Genomic DNA, 20,697 nt, shown 5'->3' with positions numbered 1-20,697 from the left:
CATGTTTAACTGCCCAGGAGAATGCCGACAAGACCGCTAAAGCCCCCCCCCCCCCCCGCTCTAAACTGTGTGGTTATTGTAATGCTAAAGCTCTGCAAGACCATGCCAGACCCTTTTGCTTCAAGTGTATCCACAAGTTGTCGGGAAGAAACGTTGGCGGTTATGAAGGATTTTTCTTGTCCGGTCCTCTAGGGAAAGGTTTTTTTTCCCAGGAGGGAGCTTGGATGGGGGAGGGGGGGGTTTGGGGCACTCATCCTCTCAGGTCAGAGGAGGAAGACCTAGAGGAGGCAGAGGTTTCTGACAAACTCCCTGGAAGAGGGGAAAGATTTGGAATGTGCTGGTCAGGCTAGTGAGAAATCTACAATGGGTAGACTCCTTTTTGCCGTGGAAGATGAGAAAGGGCTATCTATGCCTCCAGAGGACCGCCCAGGACGAGATGTATAGTGGGTTGGTGAGACCGCAGGCCAGGATGATACCCATGCACCAAACTCTCAAAAGATATTGTCTTAAGAGTGGAAGGATCCCAAGAGGTCTTAAACTGAAGACCCAGTAGAGGAAGAGTCCAACTCCCAAGGTAGACGTGGCGTTATTGCACGTATCCTAAGTCTGACCTGTCCTTTGAGGAATCTGGTAACATCAGAGATCAGATGGACCATGGGTCTGAGACGCTGTTCCATAGAGCCTGGGATACCAATGCTGTTACTATGGGCCCCAGCCCCGGCATCCACTTGCATCACTAGGAATACTGATACTTGGATGGATAGCGTAATTGATCATGTCTTTGGGTGCCAAGAAGGGGGAAGCCCAGTCAGAAGAGGTGCTGGATTCCCTGGAGGTGGTTGGTAAGGTAGTAGGCTACATAGCAGATGCTGTGGTAGAATTGGTCAGGACATCTGCTAAGAATGGAGCACTTAAATCAACAGTGTGGGTCAAAACCTGGGAGGGCAATCTGACGTCAAGAGCAGTTTGCTCTTTTGAGGGTTCCTTTCTGTTTGGCCCAGGGCTGGACCAAGTGTCATCGAAGTATGCTGAAAAGGGGAAGAAGTTCCCTGTCTAGGCCAAAAAAAATGAGGGTGTGGCTTTTTTTTTTTTTCTGGCTCCAAACCCACCAGTAAGGACCCCAAATGACCTAGATGGGCAGAAGGCTGTCCATGTTCCTTCAGCATACCTTTTTGTGCTGACTTATCACCCCAGAGACAGGACAAAGGCAGAGGTTCTCTTGGGAGGAATCGGGGATTTGGCAGATCAGGAGGTAATTGTTCCCGTGCCAATGCAGAGTCCCACAGGAATAGACAGGTTGCTGGCCTAAAGAATGACCCCCCCCCCCCATATGTTCAGCTCTGAATCCCACAACAAGAGTAAGACGGCTTCTTGCTGGAGAGTATATCTGCTCTCCCTGCAACCTTCTGGTTCCCCAGCTCTCTGGTTGTAATTCAGTCAGCACTCAGAAATACAGGGTGTATTGGCTATAGAACTACAGGTCCCAAGATCTTCTGCTGTTAGAAGAACTGGGTCCATTTTAACAGGAAGTGATGTAGCAGTCCCAGTACTGGGCACTAGGGGGGAAATGAGTAATCCTACTCATCTGTAAATATCCCTGAAAGGCATGCTGTATAGCTGGCACCTGGCTATATGCACAAGGTTTGTCACCTGTGTCCAGAGACTGGTAGCAGATGACGACAGAGCAAAAAGGGGGAGGGCAGGCCTTGAATTGCTGGAGGTGGTCACACTAAAGGAATCTGAGAACAAAGGAGAATACTATTGCTCATCTCCTTTTGAGAATGTTTGCTGGCTATCCTGACAAAGGATAAGTTCACCTTTTGTAACATGTTACACCCATATTAAAAAAAGTGAATTACTTTTTGTTAAAAGGTGAACCTATCCTTTAGTGACACTAACGCTTTGCCACAGAGCATTAAACACACAACAGTAAAATCAGTCTGTACATGCAGTAAAGCATGCTTGTTATAATCACTGTGGATGGATGTTTGATCCTCCCTTTCCACGGTCCCAATTTCATTTCCTGAAAACACAACCTTGGTGACACTCTGCACATGATCAGTCTGGTGTGTACTGCTAGAGGATTTTTCTTGAGGGTGCATGTGATCAGCACAGAGCCAATCAGCACTGTCCACTCTCATAGGGCAATCAGAGTAGAATGAAAACTCCTACAAGCTTTAACCAGTGCTCAGATGAACACTGATAGAAGTCACAAGACTGCTCTAACTGCTGAGAAAAGGTATTAAGCAGTTTTATATTTAGTAAAATAACTGCATTTCCATGTGTGTACTGAGAAACCAGATGTAGTGAATGCACGGTCCTGGGTTTAGTAACTAAAAAGCTTTATGGAGGAACTCTGTAACACTTGTAACATTAAGTTGACATATGCAGTTGATCCTTTGGAGATTGCATTTCTTGATCTATCCATTAGAATGGACAATGGCAGACTTAAAACTAAAACATTCAGGAAGAATACAGCAGCAAATACACTCTTGCATGCCACTAGTCACCATCCAAATTCCCGGATTAGAGGAATACCAGTGGGTCAGTTTGAGAATTTGCAGGAACTGGAAGCGCACGGTCATAGGTGAAACGAGTTGACAAAGGCAGCGTCAGCGAGGTCCTGAACCATGCCTACCGGAGTAGGCGTGTTGATCCGCCTCACGCCAATCTGAGCGGCCATCCTTACAATGCCTCTACTACACTACCGGGATTACTGCTTTGAACTATTACAATCATTACAGAGTCACTTACTCCAACCCGGCCCGGCTGTTTGAAACCTACAATGGTTTCGGTCATCCGGATGTACGCAGAGCCAACAGCTTATCTACTTAAACCGTGTGAAGTCTTCCACGCTGTCAATGGACTCCCAGATCTTTCTTGGAGTGGTGAGAGCCTGCAGGCACAATTTTTAGCGGCAGTTGCCGTATTAATGCTACAACAGTACCTTTAAGCTGTATGGTCCATAGCTATCACTCTGATAGAAAATGACTTTACAATTGTCAAAACTGACTGTGGACATAATTTTGCACTTTGGATCAAGCTGGACTGAGTTGATTTTAACTATACTGGTTTAGTAACCCTTCAGCCTCATATTAGGCTGTCAGCCTTCACTCCAAGCTGAATAACAATGACATTTGTACACCTGAGATTGAGCTGGACTGATCGGATCTAATTATGCTGGCTCCTTAGCCTTCAAGTTTCATCATCATTGGGCTATTAGCCTTTACTTCAAGCTGAATATCAATGACACTGATGTCTATAACATGATTTGGATACTACAATTTTTTTTTTATATGCCTGTGGTCAGGTTAAATGGGCATTGGCCCCTATTTTCAACTGTACACCATTGACATTGCTATCTATCGATGTCCACTGAAGTTGGATATTTATTTTCATACAATCTGTGATTAGAATTTGTATGTGCTGCTCATTAATAGTGGACTGTCCTGGTTGGAGAGTTCATTTTTCAGAGTTGAGCCATTGTTTAATTTTTTGGAACTCTATATAATGGCAGATTTAATACTGCTGGATTGCTGTAAAGCCAATGTGGTATCTATATTTAAAAAGGATCAAATGCCCTTTCTACTGATCCAGGCCCACTCCTTTGCTAACCCAGCTTTGCCAGATAGCAGTTTTGTCCTATGGCTTTTGATTATCTTGGCTCTTTTACACACTGGGAACCTTTTTCAGTTCCCTGATAGTTTCTGGATCATTAGGCTGGTTGACAATTCTACACATCTATGTATTGTAAAACTGACTCAAGACAGATACACAGGCCTTTGACAGACATAGAATGTTAGCATGACAGGGCAGCTCAAGGAGAAGGCAGTTTTTCAGTGAGTTATACAAAATGATCCTAAACACTCAGTGTGTTATCCACTTACGGTAGACTCTGGTCGAGGGATCTGGGAGTTTTCCCATGAAGACTGGCATGCTGCTTTCGTATTCACCCACAGTCAGTCCCTGCCTGTGCTCAAGAGAAACTTTTTAAAATTTATCTTTTAGGTGGTACCTGGATCTGGTATCCATTCATAGAATCTTACCCTCTACGGGAGCTTTTTGACAGTCGGACAGTGTTTTTTTTTTTTTTTTTCAGGTATTTACCAAAACATATTCAAGCTCTAGTTATATAATGGATATAGATCAAAACCGAAACGATACGAGCGCTGGATAAAAACCAGAAAGCGACTAGCATGAAAGGCAAACACCAGGAGCCTCCAAAATATAAATGTAAAAAACATGCAGCGCTAATAGAGTTCAATCATACATGCATATAAATAGATGGTGCATAATAAAATGGTATGGTCCATAATAAAATGGTATTGTGAACACCAATAGATGATAAACTGTCTAAACGTTCACAGGTTGTAATAACGATAAATAAATATCTCCAACGAGAGTGTTCTTGTGGTGCATAGTGCAAAATTTCAAGGTAAGGTGGTGAAAAAATTTGTGACTTCCGTGACCATATTCATCCCACAGAGATGAGTGTAGATTGCACTAACCAGACAGCGCAATGGTAATGCGCATTTGAGTGTTAACCAACTCCTGGTCATCCGCCTACTGAAACTGGATCACTGGGAGGGTCATCAGGCTTGCGTCAGCTGGGCAAAGTATCACAACCTCAGGGTCTCCAGGTGTCAGGGGATGTGCACTCGTCTCACCAGCAGGGGGAGTTAAACCATTCCTGATGTGGCCACCAGATAATCCCAACAAGCCTTGAAGAGGGGGGGCTCGGACGTAACGAGCCAGAGCAACAAAAAGATCTAATCGTATAGTACTTTAATTATCCACAGGGGTAAATTGAACAAAGCAATAGAATATACTACTCACATGCAGTAGTAAGCAGCTGCTGACAAGGAATTCAAAAATGGCCGCCGGCCGTCTACAGGGGCTGTGCGGTGTGACGTCACAGGGTATGAGGCAAGTGTGAGGGAGTTGCCTCCATTCCAGCACCATATGGCATATTGTGATACTGGTGCATGTTAAGTTATTTATCAGACTAGTTACTTGTAATAGTTCTGAGGGTCTGATTAAAATTCACCCCAAGCTATGTACTACTCACAGGGCCCAAGTCAGTTGCTCAGGTGTTTAACACCATAGGCAGGTGGATCCCGTTCATCTTTTCAGGGTACATTTTTAAAAGTAGAACCTCCCCAGTGGATTTGGGTCATTTCACAGGTCTCTGGCCCCAGGCTAGACAGATTAGTCATGGACAAAAATATTTGTACCTCTGCATTTGACGTGTAATGCACCACTTCGCCCTGGAAATTTGTTGCAAGTACAAATGTTTAGGCATTCTCATATTTTTTTTTTTTTTTTTTTCGTTTGTATTGGTATGAGGTAAAGTGGAGAAACCAGCCAAATTTGACACATTCCATACACAACCTCAAAATGGACTTTATAAAATGATTGGCTCCCTCAATTTAATATTTGGTAGCACACATTCGAAAAAATAAATCAATTGCTTCCTGTAACAATCAATTTGTTTTTACACCCCTCTACTGGAGTTTTGGACTTCTCTTTTGCCAACTGCTCAAGGTCTCTCAAATTGGAAGGGTTCCTTTTTCCAACTGTTTTGAGATCTGGACTCTTTGCTGGCCAGTTCAGTATTTTCCAGCGCTTTATACTAAACCATTTCTGGGTGCTTTTTGATATGTGCTTTGGGTCATTGTCTTGCTGTAAAACCCGTGATCCCTGACAGACCCAACTTTCTGACACTACCCTATATTGCACCCCAGGATTCTTTGGTAGTCCTCAGATTTCATAATGCCATGCACAGTCAAGACATCCAGTGCCTTAAGCAGCAAAGCAACCCCAAAAGATCAGTGATCCTCCATGTTGACTGTAAGAGCTGTATTCTTTAAAGGCCTCAGGTTTTTTTTTCTGAACTGTATAATAATGGGCTTTACCAAAAATCTGTAATTCTTGTTTTCTGTGAACAGCACATTCTCCCAAAAGGATTTTGGCTTCCTCAAGTAAGTTTTGGCAAACGCCAATATGGCTTTTTTGTTGGTCAGCAGTGGGGTCCTCCTGGGTCTCCTACCATAGCATCCCTTTTCAGATGGTGATGTATAGTGTACAATGTGCCTGAAGGTCAGCTTGAATTTTTTGTCTGGAAGTTGATCAAGGTTCTTTAGTTGCCATTCGAACAATCCTTCATTGCAATCCTTTGATCATTTTTTTCCTTTGTCCACCTCTAGAGAAATTGGATACAGTGCCATGGGCTGTGAACTTCTGACAATGTTGCTCACAGTGGACACAGAAATCTTAAGGGCTCTGGAGATGGACTTGTAACCTTTACATTATTCATGCTTATCCACAATTTTTGTTCTCAAATCCTCAGACAATTCTTTGCTGCTCTCTTTTGCATGCTCCATGTGGCACAGACACGCAACAGGTTACGTTAATTTTTCACCATTTTAACTTGTTGCTGGTGTGATTTCTGTGTCGGCACCTGTTAATTGATACAAGCGAGTTTAATTAAAGATTACTGGAGCATCACAAACTTGGAATGCAATTATTTCTTACAAATTTGAGAAGGTGCCAATAACTCTGTCCAGTCCATTTTTGGGGTTTTGTGTGGAATGTCAGATTTGGCTTTCTCAATTTGTGTCCATACCAATACAAAAAAAAGAAATTTAACATGAGAATGCCTAAACCTTTTGTAATTGCAACATTTTTAAGTGGTGTATTATCTGACAGAAGTTCAGGGGTGCCAATATTTTTGGCCATGACTTTTTTTTTTTTTCCCTCAACCGCTCTACATTTACTACCTGACCATTTTTCAGTGTTTTGATGCGTATAGATTACCCTACTGTTCTTCAGGACTAAGCTTTGTGGAATAGTTCCTGGAAGTACTAGTCCCACCCTGATAGATTATTTCTTTATTGTCCTTGTATAATCCTGGAAGACAAATTGGGAAAACGAGGGAGTTGCCTGCTAACTCACTGACATCCTCCAGTGACACCAATACAGTAAGTGCTAATGAAAAGCACTGCCACTACTAGTGGCACTGGGCAGGAATGGGTTAACGTGGGGTGATCAAAGGGGTTAACTGCTGTTTTACTATGGGGGCTATGTGTGGTTTTTACAGTAAGCACACTCTGTATGGCTCTGCTATGCAGAGCCATAGAAAGCAGTGTGCAGTAGCTGCAAGGGGGGAGATCTGTTTTTATACACAGGTCTCTCCCCCATCAGAGATACTTGGTGATCACTGGCCAGGACTCGGTGATTCACCACAGAGGCCGTGAATTTCTCTACCAGGAACTGCAAAATCGCACGTGTACACTATTTTTCTCACCCGTGCCACCCTGTAGCAGTATTTCTGCTATTGGGTGGTGTGGAAGCGGTGAATACTGAGGACACTAAGTGACCTGGGGGGGTGTTGTGGTTTTTTTTTTTACTTTTTTGTTTCCTGTTTTTAGGTGGGTAGAGCCTCTTTCATGTGATATCCTGAAAGACTCATGGAAATGTAGTTGCTAGGTAACCAATGCTTGTCAACATCCCTTGATTAAAAGGAGTCAGGAGAGAAGTGGTAGGGCCACCCACTGAGTGATTTTCAGCAAGTTTGAGGAACTGTTCTAAAATCAATGTATGGCCATCTTAAATGAAAATTACATAGTTGGCCTGGCTGAAAAGACAGAAGTCAATCTCTAATTCAACCATTAGTTATAATCCTATCCACAGTTGATCCAGAGAAAGGCAAAAAAAAAACCCAGCAAAGCATGATCCAATTTGCTCCTGCAGAGGAAAAAGTACCTTCCTGATCCACAGAGAGGAAATTGAATATTCCCTGGATCAACTTTACGTAGAAATGTTAGGATCCAGTTATATTGTGTATCTAGGAAAGAAGCCAAGCCTTTTTTAAAGTAATCCGCTGAGCTGGGCAGAACCAACTCGAGGGTGTTTAATCCACATTTTCACAGCTCTCGCTGTGAAGAAACCTTTCTGTATTTGGAGATTACCGTATTTTTTGCTCCATAAGACGCACTTTTTTCCTCCAAAAAAAGGGGGGAAAATGTCAGTGCGTCTTATGGAGCGGCCGGTCCGGTATTTCCACTGCCGCCGTGTCAGAATACCGGGCCGGCCGCTCAGCTCTACAGCGGGACCTTATAGAGATGACTGCTGACCTTTGGGCAGGGAAGGGGAGCGGGTACCTGAATTTGACAGGTACCCGCTCCCACTTCCGTTTAGTTGTTCTTTCATCTTGCCTGTTCCTCTATCCAGCGGCGCGGTCTTCCCGGCTTCTGTAGTGTGGGCATGACAGCCGGGTGCCAAGTGCGCATGCGCAAGAAGCGGTGCTTTTTGTGAATGGTAAGGCGGCACCTGGGACACATGACAGATCCCAGAAGCCGCCAGACCAATCACAAAGCACAAGTGCTTCTCGCTCATGCGCACTGGGCACCCGGCTGTCATGCCGAGCGCCATTACAGAAGCTGGGAAGACAGCGTGCGGCTGGGTTGAGGAACAGGTAAGATGAAACAACAACTCCGTGGAAGTGGGAGCGGGTACCTGTCAAATTCAGGTACCCGCTCCCCCCCCCTCCCCAAAGGTCAGCAGTCATCCCTGTGCTGTGTCCGCAGTCTCTGGTCATCTCCTGTGCTGTGTCCGCAGTCTCTGGTCATCTCCTGTGCTGTGTCCGCAGTCTCTGGTCATCTCCTGTGCTGTGTCCGCAGTCTCTGGTCATCTCCTGTGCTGTGTCCGCAGTCTCTGGTCATCTCCTGTGCTGTGTCCGCAGTCTCTGGTCATCTCCTGTGCTGTGTCCGCAGTCTCTGGTCATCTCCTGTGCTGTGTCCGCAGTCTCTGGTCATCTCCTGTGCTGTGTCCGCAGTCTCTGGTCATCTCCTGTGCTGTGTCCGCAGTCTCTGGTCATCTCCTGTGCTGTGTCCGCAGTCTCTGGTCATCTCCTGTGCTGTGTCTGCAGTCCATTAGTTAAGAATTTTTTTTTTCCCCTACCGTCTTTCAGGCCAGCACTCTGAGAGACCTCGGCTCCTCCCCATCTGAGGAAACACCTCCACCTACAATAAAAAAGCTCCACTCCCCTCTGACCTCAGTTCAGGTGTTTCCTCCGGTGGGGAGACACGAGGAGGCGCAGGAGGACGATAGGGGAGCCGAGGGCCGGATAGCCGGCTGTGAGGCCCGACGCAGCCGGGAGTGAAGGCCGGAGTGTCCGGCTGCATATCCTCCCAGGGCAGGCTGCCAGCAGTGAGAGTGCATCCCGGGGGACGGGACAGGGCACTTACCTGCTCTTCGCCCCCCGACCCCCTCCGGCGAGGGGGGGTGTCGGGGTGGCCGTGGTGAGGTCTGGGGAGGATCGGGGGGAGTTCCGCTCCTACCCATGCTGGCGGTCTGAGGGCTTTGCCGGGCCGGACGTCGGGAGACGGCGGTTTCCGGCGGAAGGGGCGGGGCTTCGCCCAGGGCCGCGACTTCCGCTTCCGGTCGCGGCCTTCACACCACGGCGGCGCGAAATTCGAATATGGCGGTGCGGTGCACAGCGGTCTGGGGGACAGACCTGCACCAGGCGACCACCCTCCGGTTCGGGATGTCGGAGGCACCGGGACCAGGAGATGCCAGCACCAGCCAGTCGCAGGTAAGGTGCCTCAGTGGAGGCCTCCCCTACCTGTGGGCCCCTAGCAGAAGGTAGGGCAAGGGGTCTGCGGTTTTTCAGGCCCTTGTTGCTCTGCCGGGAAGCAGGGGGGGGGGGGTGTTTAGTGTCGGACTGATTGGGCTTCCCTCCTCCCCCCTTTTCTTTTGTGTCTTGCAGGGCAAGGCCCGAGCTAAACTTAGGCACCAGGAGCCCAAGCGGAGATGCCCTTCCTGTAAGGAAGTTCTAAAAGAATCTTGGCGAAAGGTTCTTTGTGGCCCATGTATACAGGGGTTGGTGAGGGAGGAGAAGCCGGAACAGGGGGACCTAGCTAGGTCAGTGAAGGAGTTGGCTACCACCTTCGACTCCTTCAAGTCCCTCATGGAGAGGTTTGCCCTCCCATTACCTACACTTCCCCCCCCCCCCCAGGTGGCTTCGGTGAGTCGTCGGGAACCCCTTATGACTGGGGAGGAACCAGTGGGGGACTCCCAGTCTGAGGAGGAATCAGCGGGTGAGGGTCCCTCAGAGGAAGGGAGGGGCCCCTCCCGGTATAAGTTGACCCTAGAGGAGGTTGATGAGCTCCTGGGGGCTATATACGAAACCCTGGACATTAAGGAGGAGGTTAAGGCCTTATCTCTCCACGACCAAATGTATCAGGGATTGGAGGAGCACCAGCACAGAATGTTTCCTGTGCATGACATTTTGGTAGACACGATTAAGAAGGAGTGGCAAGACCCGGAAAGGAAACCGTTCTTCTCAAAAGCATTGAGGAGGAGGTTTCCGTTTTCGGAAGACCCGGAGGCGGTCTGGAACAAGAGCCCCAGGCTAGACGCGGCCTTTTCCCAAACAACCAGGAGAACTGACCTAGCGTTTGAGGACATGGGGGTCTTACCAGACTTATTGGACAGAAGGGCAGAGTCTCTCCTTAGGAAGGCCTGGGACTCGACCCTGTACAACCTGAAACCGGCCATGGCTACGACAGTGGTGGCCAGGAACTTAGAGTATTGGCTTACGCAATTACAGGCCCATATTGTGGCAGACTCTCCCAAGGAAAAAATCTTGGCCTCTTTTGAGACCCTTTTGCAAGGAGTGGGGTATATTGCGGATGCTTCCGCAGAGTCGGTGAGATTGGGGGCCAGGTCTGCTGCCCTGACCAATTCAGCCAGAAGGGCGCTGTGGCTAAAGACATGGCAGGGGGACATCACTTCAAAAGTTAGGTTATGCGGCATCCCCCTCACAGGAGACAGTCTGTTCGGCCCGGGGTTGGAGGAATTATTGGACCGGACAGCTGATAGGAAAAAGTCCTTCCCCCTCAAGAGGAAAATGCAGGAGGGGGGGACACGGAAGGCCCGCCCGGCAAAGAGGCTGAGCCTGCGACCGCCTGGTCAGGGTAGGTCGGCGGGACAGAGAGGTAGGGGAAGAGGGGGAGCGATTTTTCGCCCTCCTGAGCAGCCCCAAAAACCAAGGTGACTTGGTTCCTCCTGTGGGGGGAAGATTGGCGGCATTCCTCCCACAGTGGGAAGCCGTGGTCACCAGCCCCTTCATTTTGGATGTCATCCGAAGGGGTTACCGGTTGGAATTTCTGAGACCGCCACCCGAGACTTTTCTGGTGACGACCCGTCCAAGGGATCCGACTAAGGACGCGGCTCTGGTGGGCGCTTTGGAGATTCTGGAGTCCCAGGGGGTCATCTCCAGGGTTCCGGTAGCGGAGCGAGGGAAGGGAGTTTATTCCCATGTGTTTGTGGTTCAAAAGCCGTCTGGGGCGTTCAGACTGATTTTGAACCTGAAACCCTTGAACAAGTCGGTGCGTTACCGGAGGTTCCGCATGGATTCCATTTTTACGATCAGGTCCCTAATCCCACCAGGTGCATTCATGGCATCCATAGACTTGAAGGACGCCTACCTACACGTGCCCGTGGCGGAAGCCTCTCAGAGGTTCCTCAGGTTGGCAGTGGGGGGGGAGGAAGGGGTTCGACACTGGCAGTTCAGGGCTCTTCCATTCGGCCTTTCCTCCTCGCCAAGAGTATTCACCAAGGTTCTGTCGGAGGCACTGATTTCTATCCGCTTGAGGGGGATTTCAGTGGTGGCCTATCTGGACGATTTGCTGCTCTTCGCGGATTCAGAGGCTCACTTACGGCAAGACCTGGTTATAGTGAGGAACCATCTGGAAAGCTTGGGGTGGATTTTGAATCTGGAGAAGTCCTGCCTGGTGCCTTCTCAGAAGGTGATTTACTTGGGCTACACTCTAGACTCGGTAGACCAAAAGACCAGCCTGACTTTGGAAAAAGTCACCAAGTTGGAGGCCGGAGTCAGATTACTGCAGGGGAGCAGGTCGATGTCCATAAGACAGGCCATGTCGGTACTTGGATTGCTGACAGCGTCCATTCCGGCAGTTCAGTGGGCAGGTCTGCATATGCGTCCCCTCCAGTTGTGGATCCTGAGGGTTTGGGACAGGAAGGGTCACTCCCTAGAACGCAGGGTCTTGGTGCCCCCCAGTGTGAAAAGGTCTCTATGGTGGTGGAGGAGATCGTCCAGCATAACTCAGGGGCTGTTGTGGTGCTTTCCGATTTCCGCGGAGGTCACTACGGATGCCAGCGCCAGGGGCTGGGGAGCCCACCTGGGAAATTTGGTGACTCAGGGGGAATGGTCCTTAGGGCAGAAGGACAAATCCTCGAATTGGAAGGAATTGAGGGCAGTGTGGGAGGCTCTGCACTCCTTCCAGGCGGAGGTCACGGGCCAGCACGTGCGTGTCCTGACGGACAATGCCACGGCAGTGGCTTATATAAACAGGCAGGGAGGGACGCGGAGCAAGGCCCTCGGGGCCTTAGCGGCGACACTGTTGTCCTGGGCAGAGCTGAATTTGGCGTCCCTGTCTGCGATACACTTAAAGGGGGAGCTGAACCAGAAGGCAGACTTCCTGAGCAGGACTCGGCTCAGGGAGTCGGAATGGGCCTTGAACCCCGATGTCTTTCAGGAGATTGTGCGAAGGTGGGGATCCCCGGATGTGGACCTTTTTGCCTCCGGAAGGAACAACAAGGTCCCAAATTTCTTCTCTCTATCCCGCTGGGACGGGTCCAGAGCGGTGGACGCATTAGGTCAGAGGTGGGACTACCGGCTTTGTTACGCCTTTCCCCCGGTTCCTTTGCTCCCCCTGGTCCTGAGGAAATTCAGGACAGAGGGGACCTCGTTAATCCTGATAGCTCCCTTCTGGCCGCGGCGGGCGTGGTTTGCGACCCTGAAGAGTTTGGCCTCTCGTCCACCCTGGGAGCTGCCTCCAAGAGTGGATTTGTTAACACAGGGGCCGGTTCTTTGCCCCAGCGTAGGAAGATTGCGGTTAACGGCCTGGTTTCTGAGCAGCAGCTCCTCTTAGAAAAGGGGTTCTCGCCTAGGGTGGTGGCGACATTACTGGCCAGTAGGAAGGAGGAGACCCAGGCCATTTATGGTAGGGTCTGGGGTTGCTTTACAGCCTGGTGTGACCGGACAGCTGTGGCAACCCATAGTTTGGTTTCTGTGTTGGAATTCCTGCAGGCGGGAGCGGACAAGGGATTGTCTGTCAGCACGCTCAAGGGCCAGGTCTCGGCCCTCAGTGTGTTCTTGGAGACGCCCCTGGCCAGGGAGGCGTTGGTGAGTAGGTTTTTCAAAGCTCTGGTGAGGCAGAGGCCTCCGAGGTCCAGACCATTTCCAGTGTGGGATTTGGCCAAGGTGCTCGGGGGGATGACTAGGGCTCCGTTCGAGCCCTTGGAGTCCTGTCCGATAGGTGAGCTCACCATTAAGACTGCTTTTCTGGTGGCGATTACCACGGCGAGGAGGGTGTGTGAGATGGAGGCCCTCTCGATCAGAACACCCTATCTCCGTATTTTTTCAGACAGGATCGTTTTCAGACCAGACCCGTCCTTCATTCCGAAGGTAGCTCGGAGTTTCCAGAGGGAACAGGACATTGTCCTTCCCTCATTTTTTCCTAACCCGGTGGGGGTAGATCAGGAGAGGTATCATTGTTTAGATGTCAGAAGGTGCGTTCTCCAGTATCTAGAGAAATCTAGGGAGTTCAGAAGCACCGAATCCCTTTTTGTTTTTTTTAAGGGGGCTAGAAGAGGCAAGAAGGCGTCTAGAAGGACGCTGGCCAGCTGGCTGCGGCTGGCGATTACAGGAGCATATCAGGCAGAAGGCCTGGAGGTCCCGGAGGGTATCAAGGCACATTCCACCCGAGCTGTGGCGGCTACCCAGGCAGAGTTAGCAGGGGTTTCCCCAGGGCAGATTTGCAGAGCGGCAACATGGTCCAGCTATGACACATTTGCCAAGCATTACAGACTGGACCTGGTCTCGGTGCAGGAGCAGGACTTTGGTCGTAAGGTCTTACAAGCAGTTAGCCCGCCCGAAGGGTGAGTACTCGCTTATCCTCTCAGAGTGCTGGCCTGAAAGACGGTAGGGGAAAAACCAAGTTACACTTACGGTAACGTCTTTTCCAGGAGTCTTTCAGGCCAGCACCGGTTTCCCACCCACTGTTGATATTGGTTATGTGAAGATGGCTTATTGTGATTATGTTGTCTCGCATTGTGTCTCCCCAGATGACCGGAGGATGCTTGGAGAACTGAGGTCAGAGGGGAGTGGAGCTTTTTTATTGTAGGTGGAGGTGTTTCCTCAGATGGGGAGGAGCCGAGGTCTCTCAGAGTGCTGGCCTGAAAGACTCCTGGAAAAGACGTTACCGTAAGTGTAACTTGGTTTTTTTTTCCTGTTTTCTGCCTCTAAAACCTAGGTGCGTCTTATGGTCAGGTGCGTCTTATGGAGCGAAAAATACGGTACATCTGGAGGGAAAGATTTAAGAGTGCCCCCTGTCTGTGATGACCAAAGGGTAAATAATTCTACAGAGTTCGCTATATGAACCACTGATGTATTTATACATGTTGACTATATTCCCCTTAATCGCTTCTCAAGAGAATAAATTCAGTTCCTCTAATCTTTCCTCATAGCTGAGCTCCTCCATGCCTCTTATCAGTTTGTTTGCACTTTTCACAGTTCCTCCAATGTTTTTTGTGAATTGGTGCCCAAAACTGAACCACATATTCCAGATGAGGTCTTACTAATTTGTACAGGGGTAAAATATCTCTCTGGATTCTGTACCTCTTCTAATACAAGAGGATTTTGCTCGCTTTAGAAACTGCAGCTTGGCATTGCACACCACCATTAGCTTATGATCTGCCAGAGCTTCCAGATCCTGCACTATTGATTCCTGCAGTTGTGCCCCCCCCCCCCCCCCTTCAGTATAAATGCTGCATGCATATTCTTAGCCCCCAAGTGCATAACCTTACATTTATGAACATTTAAACCTAATTTGCCACATAGTTGCCCAATTAAACAGTGCATTGAGGTCAGCTTGTAAGTTGGGAGACATTCTTTAAGGACGTTATTCCACTGCACAGCTTGGTGTCATCTGCAAAGACTGAAACTGTATTTTTAATCCCAGACAGTATATAGCTTATAAATACCGTATTTTCCGGCGTATAAGACGACCCCCTACTTTTCCTGTTAAAATATAGGGTTTGGGCTATACTTGCCGTATAAGACTACCCCTCTTCCAACGCACACCAAATAAAAATGAAAAATCATCAGATTTGATTTCAATATGGTATGCTATTTCAGTATGGTATTCCAATGATGGGGCACTATTCCTCCCACTGACACCAATGATGGGACACTATTCCTCCCACTGACACCAATGATGGTGCCCCATCATTAGTGTCAGTGTGTGAGGAATAGTGCCCCATCATTAGTCAGTGGGAGGAATAGTGCCCCATCATTGGTGTCAGTGAGAGGAATAGTGCCCCATCATTGGTATCAGTGGGAGGAATAGTGCCCCTTCATTGGTATCAGTGGGGAGAATAGTGCCCCATCATTGGTATCAGTGGGGAGGAGGAATAGTGCCCATCATTGGTGTCAGTGGGTAGAACAATGCCTCATCGTTGGTGTCAGTGGGGGAGGAACAGTGCCTCATCGTTGGTGTCAGTGGGGGAGGAACAGTGCCTCATCGCTGGTGTCAGTGGGGGAGGAACAGTGCCTCATTGTTAGTGTCAGTGGGGGAGAGGAGCGGCTGCTCCTTCTTCCAGTTCGGCCGCTCGATTTTCGCGGGGCCGCTCGGCTCCGCCTCCTCGCCGGTGATTGGTCGCCTGGGTGCATTTCCAGTGCTGGCGCCCAATCACCGGTGAGGAGGCGGAGCCGAGCGCCCACGTGACCATCAAGCGGCCGAACTGAAAGAAGGAGCAGCCGCGCTTCCTGGACCGGATCGTCGTGGGACCGGAGCCAGGTAAGGTACAGCTGCCCCTCTGCCCACCCCTGTACTTTGTGTCCGGAGGACGGGGGGCGGCGCCGCGCCGCCCCTCGAAAAAGTGCCGCCCTGGCTCGCACCGGAGTATAAGACGACCCCTGACTTTTCAGAAGATTTTCAGGGGTTGAAAAGTCGTCTTCTACGCCGGAAAATACGGTATATTAAAGTAAGGGTCCAAACGCTGAACCTTTTGGGTACACCACTGACAACCCTAGACCATTCAGAGTATGAATCGTTAACCATTACGCTCTGAGTACAATTTTATTTATTTTTTTTAATACCGATTTCTCTCAATTTACATACAGATTTTTCTAAGTCGATGGTCTTTACCTTGCACTGCTGTGTGTTGGGAACTGTGCCACACACTGTTGTAAAATCCAAGTATACCACGTCCACCTCCACCCCTGTGTTAAGGTTTTGCTCACCACCTCATAAAAAAATCGGATTTGTTTGACAATTTCTTTCATGAATCCATGCTGTCTGTTGGTTAAAATCTTTTTTTCCAGCAAGAGCTCATCTATGTGGTATTAAACTCTTCAGCATCTTCCCAACTATAGATGTTAAACAGGTCTATAATTACTTGATAAAGATTTTGATCTTTAAATATAGGCACCACATTGGCCTTATGCCAATCCGGTGGTACTATGTCAGAGTCCCTAAATGAGAAACAATGGCTTTGAAATGAGAGCTCAATTCTTTAAGGACCTGTGGGCGTATGCCATCTGGTCCAGGTGCTTTATTCACCTTTATGTCTAAATATTTTTAGAGCATTTCAGTTGAGCCAATGTGGATCATCTGGGGCTGTGCCAATACAATGCCCATTATGGACAAGAGCTCCCCCATGCTCCTTTTTTTTGTATACACTCAGCTGAAGGTATTTAATAAGTGTGCCTTTTATGTTCCCAGTCACCAGCTCTAGATTTTGTAAAGGGCCTACATGCTCGGACCTGACTTTTTTTTTTTTTTTTACTACTAATATAATTGAAGATTTTTTGGGGGGGGGGGGGGGTTTGTCCTATCTTTTGCAATCTGTTCAATTTTTTTTCAGCCTTGATTTCTTTTTTTTTTTTTACATATTCTGTTATATTTAGTGTTTAAACTATGATAGCATTCCTTCATTTTTTTTATTTTCAATAAAAGCTTATTTTTTATAGCTTTTAATTCTAACTGTGCAATCATTCTGGTTGCAAGACCCAATGATTGGTATGATTGCTACATAATTAAGATTGTATGGCAGTTGTTTAAATTGTAGATGTGCAGTCAATTTTTATTATATCAAAATGAGCCACTGTTTTTTTTTTTTTTTTTTTTTTTTTTTTTTTTAATTACATTCTTTTTATCTATAACTTCCTAGATTACAATAACAAAACCTAGGGTAACCATGTAAAAATGTGGAGATGTAGAAAGAACAGTTCTCTTAAATGACCTGAGACTTTGAACATCAATATAATCTTCCTGTTGTGGCTAATTTAGCAAGCTAGAATATGGGGTTGCATACAAATTCTGCAGACTTTTGTGGCCAGTTTACATGAGTATGGTGGGATTGGCAAGCTTTGTGAGCCAGTCATTTGCCACCACTTGTGTGTGGTAGGTGATTTTATTGTTTTTTTTTTTTTCAGCCACTTTGGCCAACGAAATGCAAATGTGCCTTTTTTGTCTCTTCTGTGTGCTGCCCTGCCACCACTTTTCTGTAAAATCTAATTTGAAGCAAAAATTAAACTGTACTTCCTAGTACTTGACTTTTTCAAAATTGACAGCACAAGTCAAATTCACATTGGTACAGTCTGAATTGTTACAAATTGTATAATCAAAATTAAGATTCAGTGTGAATTTACTTTGATTTGTACAATCTGGTGCCAATTGGTAGCTAATTGGTACAGTCAGAATTCAATTAAAATTCTGATCTGATGTAGATAAACACATTTTTGATATGTATACATAGTTAAGATTGTGTCATCTAAATCTGATCAATCTAAATTTTAACTTAGAAGCATGTTTGTGAAATTTTGACTTTTTTTAGTTTAATTCAGGTTGAACAATCTCACTTCACCCATTATACACTAAACAGAACTTTAAATTTTTAAGTAAAATCTGACACACTGGTAGACTGATTTTTAAATTTTGAGACTATCAAAATCTGGTTTATGATGAGTGGGCTGTCTGGAGGCATATCAATTTTAACCACTTCCTGCCCAGCCTATAGTAAAATGACAGCCGGGCGAGCCTCTTGTTGACCTGGGAGGGTGTCATATGACTGTGGCGAGATCTGTCACCGGCTGTATACCTCAGTCCGTGATTACATGCACGGGCTTGGCCAATCACAGGTCATCTGTGTCATGTGATTAGCCATGGCCAGTCACAGCTAATCACCACAAACCTACCTGAATTTATTTAATTCAGTTAACTGCTTTCTTATAGCAAATTCCTTGCTATAAGCAATCAGTAACTTTTTTTTTTTTTTTTTACACTTTGCTTCCCCAAAGTAGTACAATGTTACTATGGTAATATTATACTACTTTGGTCATAGTGTAATATGAAAAAATAAACTTACGAGAAAAAAATGTAATAAAAAAAATTGAGAAATTGTTTTTCGTACTGTCACCGTCAGTGTCCCTGATCATCACATTGGTTATGATGATGCTCTACTGCACTGGTGACGGTATGTTAAAAAAAAAAAAAAATTTCTTAAATCGACAAATTACAACTTCAAAAAACTCTCCATGCCTCTTATGAAATATGTTGGACTGCCTACTTTGCAAAAAGGGGTCATTTGGGGGATATCTGTGTTCTAACATTTTTTGGGCCTCAAGAAATTAGATTGGCTGTCAGTACTTCAGTATTGATCAATTTTTAGATATCCCATAGTTTGAACTCTAACTTTCCTACAGACTAAATACTGATATGGGTTATTTTCCTACAGACTAAATACTGATTTGGGTTATTTTCAGCAAAGAAATGTAGCAGAATACATCTTGGCCTAAACTTATAAAAGTTTGCAAATAATTGTTCATAACTTTTTTTTTTTTTTTGTTTTAGCAAAAATAAAATCCCAGTGGTGATTAAATACCACCAAAAGCAAGCTCTAGTTGTGTGAACAAAATGATAAAAACTTAGTTTGGGTACAGTGTTGCATGACCGCACAATTGTCATTCAGAGTGTGAGCACTGAAAATTGGCCTGGGCAGGAAGGGGGTAAAAGTACCCGGTATTGAAGTGGTTCGAGGTTAAATTAATCTTCGGGGAACATGTTGCATGTTCTACTCCAAGAACAGGTGAAACATGTAAAATGTTACATGTTCTCAATTCTGCATCTGCTACCCCCCCCCCATGACAGAAGTATGGGGAGAAGCTCCCTGTACTAGCTGTCAGTTTTCAAAAACAGGGCAGCCATGAGTCGTGTCATTCAGTGTTCTGTGAATGAATAGACTACGAGTTCCGACAACCTTAGTGGCTGTTGACTTATAGTCCTCGGTAAACTACCACAGCACTGTTGGTGGTTCAAGTCTTCCTGTCAGAATCTGCTGATTTTGCTGGTGCAATGCTTTAGACTCCGAACACAATAAATCATGCATGAACTTATCCTTTTTGATTTACAAATCTGATTCCAGAATTTAGAAAAATTAAAACTTATTTTGAAATTTGTGGTTCTAAGTGAACAATATAAAATATACTATTCAAAAGTAGATTGTAGAATTAATTCCGTCACAATGTACAATTCACAGTAGCAATGTACTACATTGCATTTTCATTGTACAGTAGCACAATTAGAACTGGACAGGAATAAAATGCCTGTTTGTACTTTTATAGCTCAAAATGGTGCCAACCATAACATAGATTTGATTATACAAAGTACTAACAATCTCATTAAGGTTGATTCAAAAGAATCAACTGAATTTATTCAAATTCAGTCTGAATTCTTGTACAATCCAAATGATAAAACTCAAATGCGGATTGTACCTTCAAAATGGGAATTGGCTCATCCAGATTTTTAATTGATTTCTATAAAATGTAGTTCATTCTGATTGGAGATGCACTGATATATTGTCAGCCGTAATATTTGCCAGTGTTATCGGCATTTTGCTGATGGGAAAAAAGTTGATGAAAACATGTGATTTGTACCATGTTTAGAATGCATTTTTCATAGGTCATGTGACTCAAAATGTGTGTGGTTTTTGATGGGGTTTCAATGCATTTCAGGTCTGGTTCACACCACTGCAGTTTGTGTTTTGCAGTGCTTTTTGCCTTTTTGATGCATTTTGCGTTTCTTGAATTTTTTTTTTCATCAACTTGTTGCTGGGCAGATTAAAATGCCACTCATGCATTTGATGCGTTTTTAGGCCTGGTTCATACCAGTGTAGTTTGTGTTTTCTGCAGTGTCTCCATTAATGTCTGTTGAACCAAAAATGCTAAATTATGCACTTTCAAAGACCCTGACCCTTTCCCAAAACGCAGCAGCTCAAAAAAAAAAACAGATGTGAATGTGTCCTATAGGAAACCATGTTAAATGGACTGTGCACGTCTGCAAAAATCCCTAAAAAAAAAAAAAAAAAAAAAAAAAAAAAAAAGTCCAAATATATGCACCAAAACTTCAGCAAGCAGGATTTTTATCACCGCAAGGGAAGAACGTACCACTCTGAAGACATGCATTGAATTTAAAGGGATGCCTTTTTTTTTTTTTTTTTTTTTTTTTGTGCTTAATAAAAATAAACTCTGTGAAAGCAGCCCATTGACTGATTTAAACATTTGTAATATATAATTGTATTCCACTTTTTAATTAAACTGTCCATTTT

At 46.0% G+C, this 20,697-nt stretch overlaps 2 protein-coding genes across 4 annotated transcripts in view; both read left to right on the top strand.

Annotated features, from left to right (window-relative positions):
• Positions 1 to 20,697, top strand: part of KPNA7 (karyopherin subunit alpha 7) — a 132,374-nt gene that overhangs the window by 15,967 nt on the left and 95,710 nt on the right. The window lies entirely within an intron of this gene.
• Positions 9,348 to 11,223, top strand: LOC149472134 (uncharacterized). The gene is made up of 2 exons (XM_089691456.1): positions 9,348 to 9,595; positions 9,770 to 11,223. Exons 1-2 carry the CDS (start codon positions 9,482 to 9,484, stop codon positions 11,057 to 11,059), a joined length of 1,404 nt encoding a protein of 467 aa, XP_089547582.1. The 5' UTR covers positions 9,348 to 9,481; the 3' UTR covers positions 11,060 to 11,223.

The sequence above is a fragment of the Staurois parvus genome, unplaced genomic scaffold, assembly GCF_062004578.1.
Source record: "Staurois parvus isolate SC_StPar_1 unplaced genomic scaffold, SC_StPar_1.0 ptg000022l, whole genome shotgun sequence".
In the NCBI taxonomy this organism is placed as follows: Eukaryota; Metazoa; Chordata; class Amphibia; order Anura; family Ranidae; genus Staurois; species Staurois parvus.
This window is presented reverse-complemented; position numbering and strand designations above follow the sequence as displayed.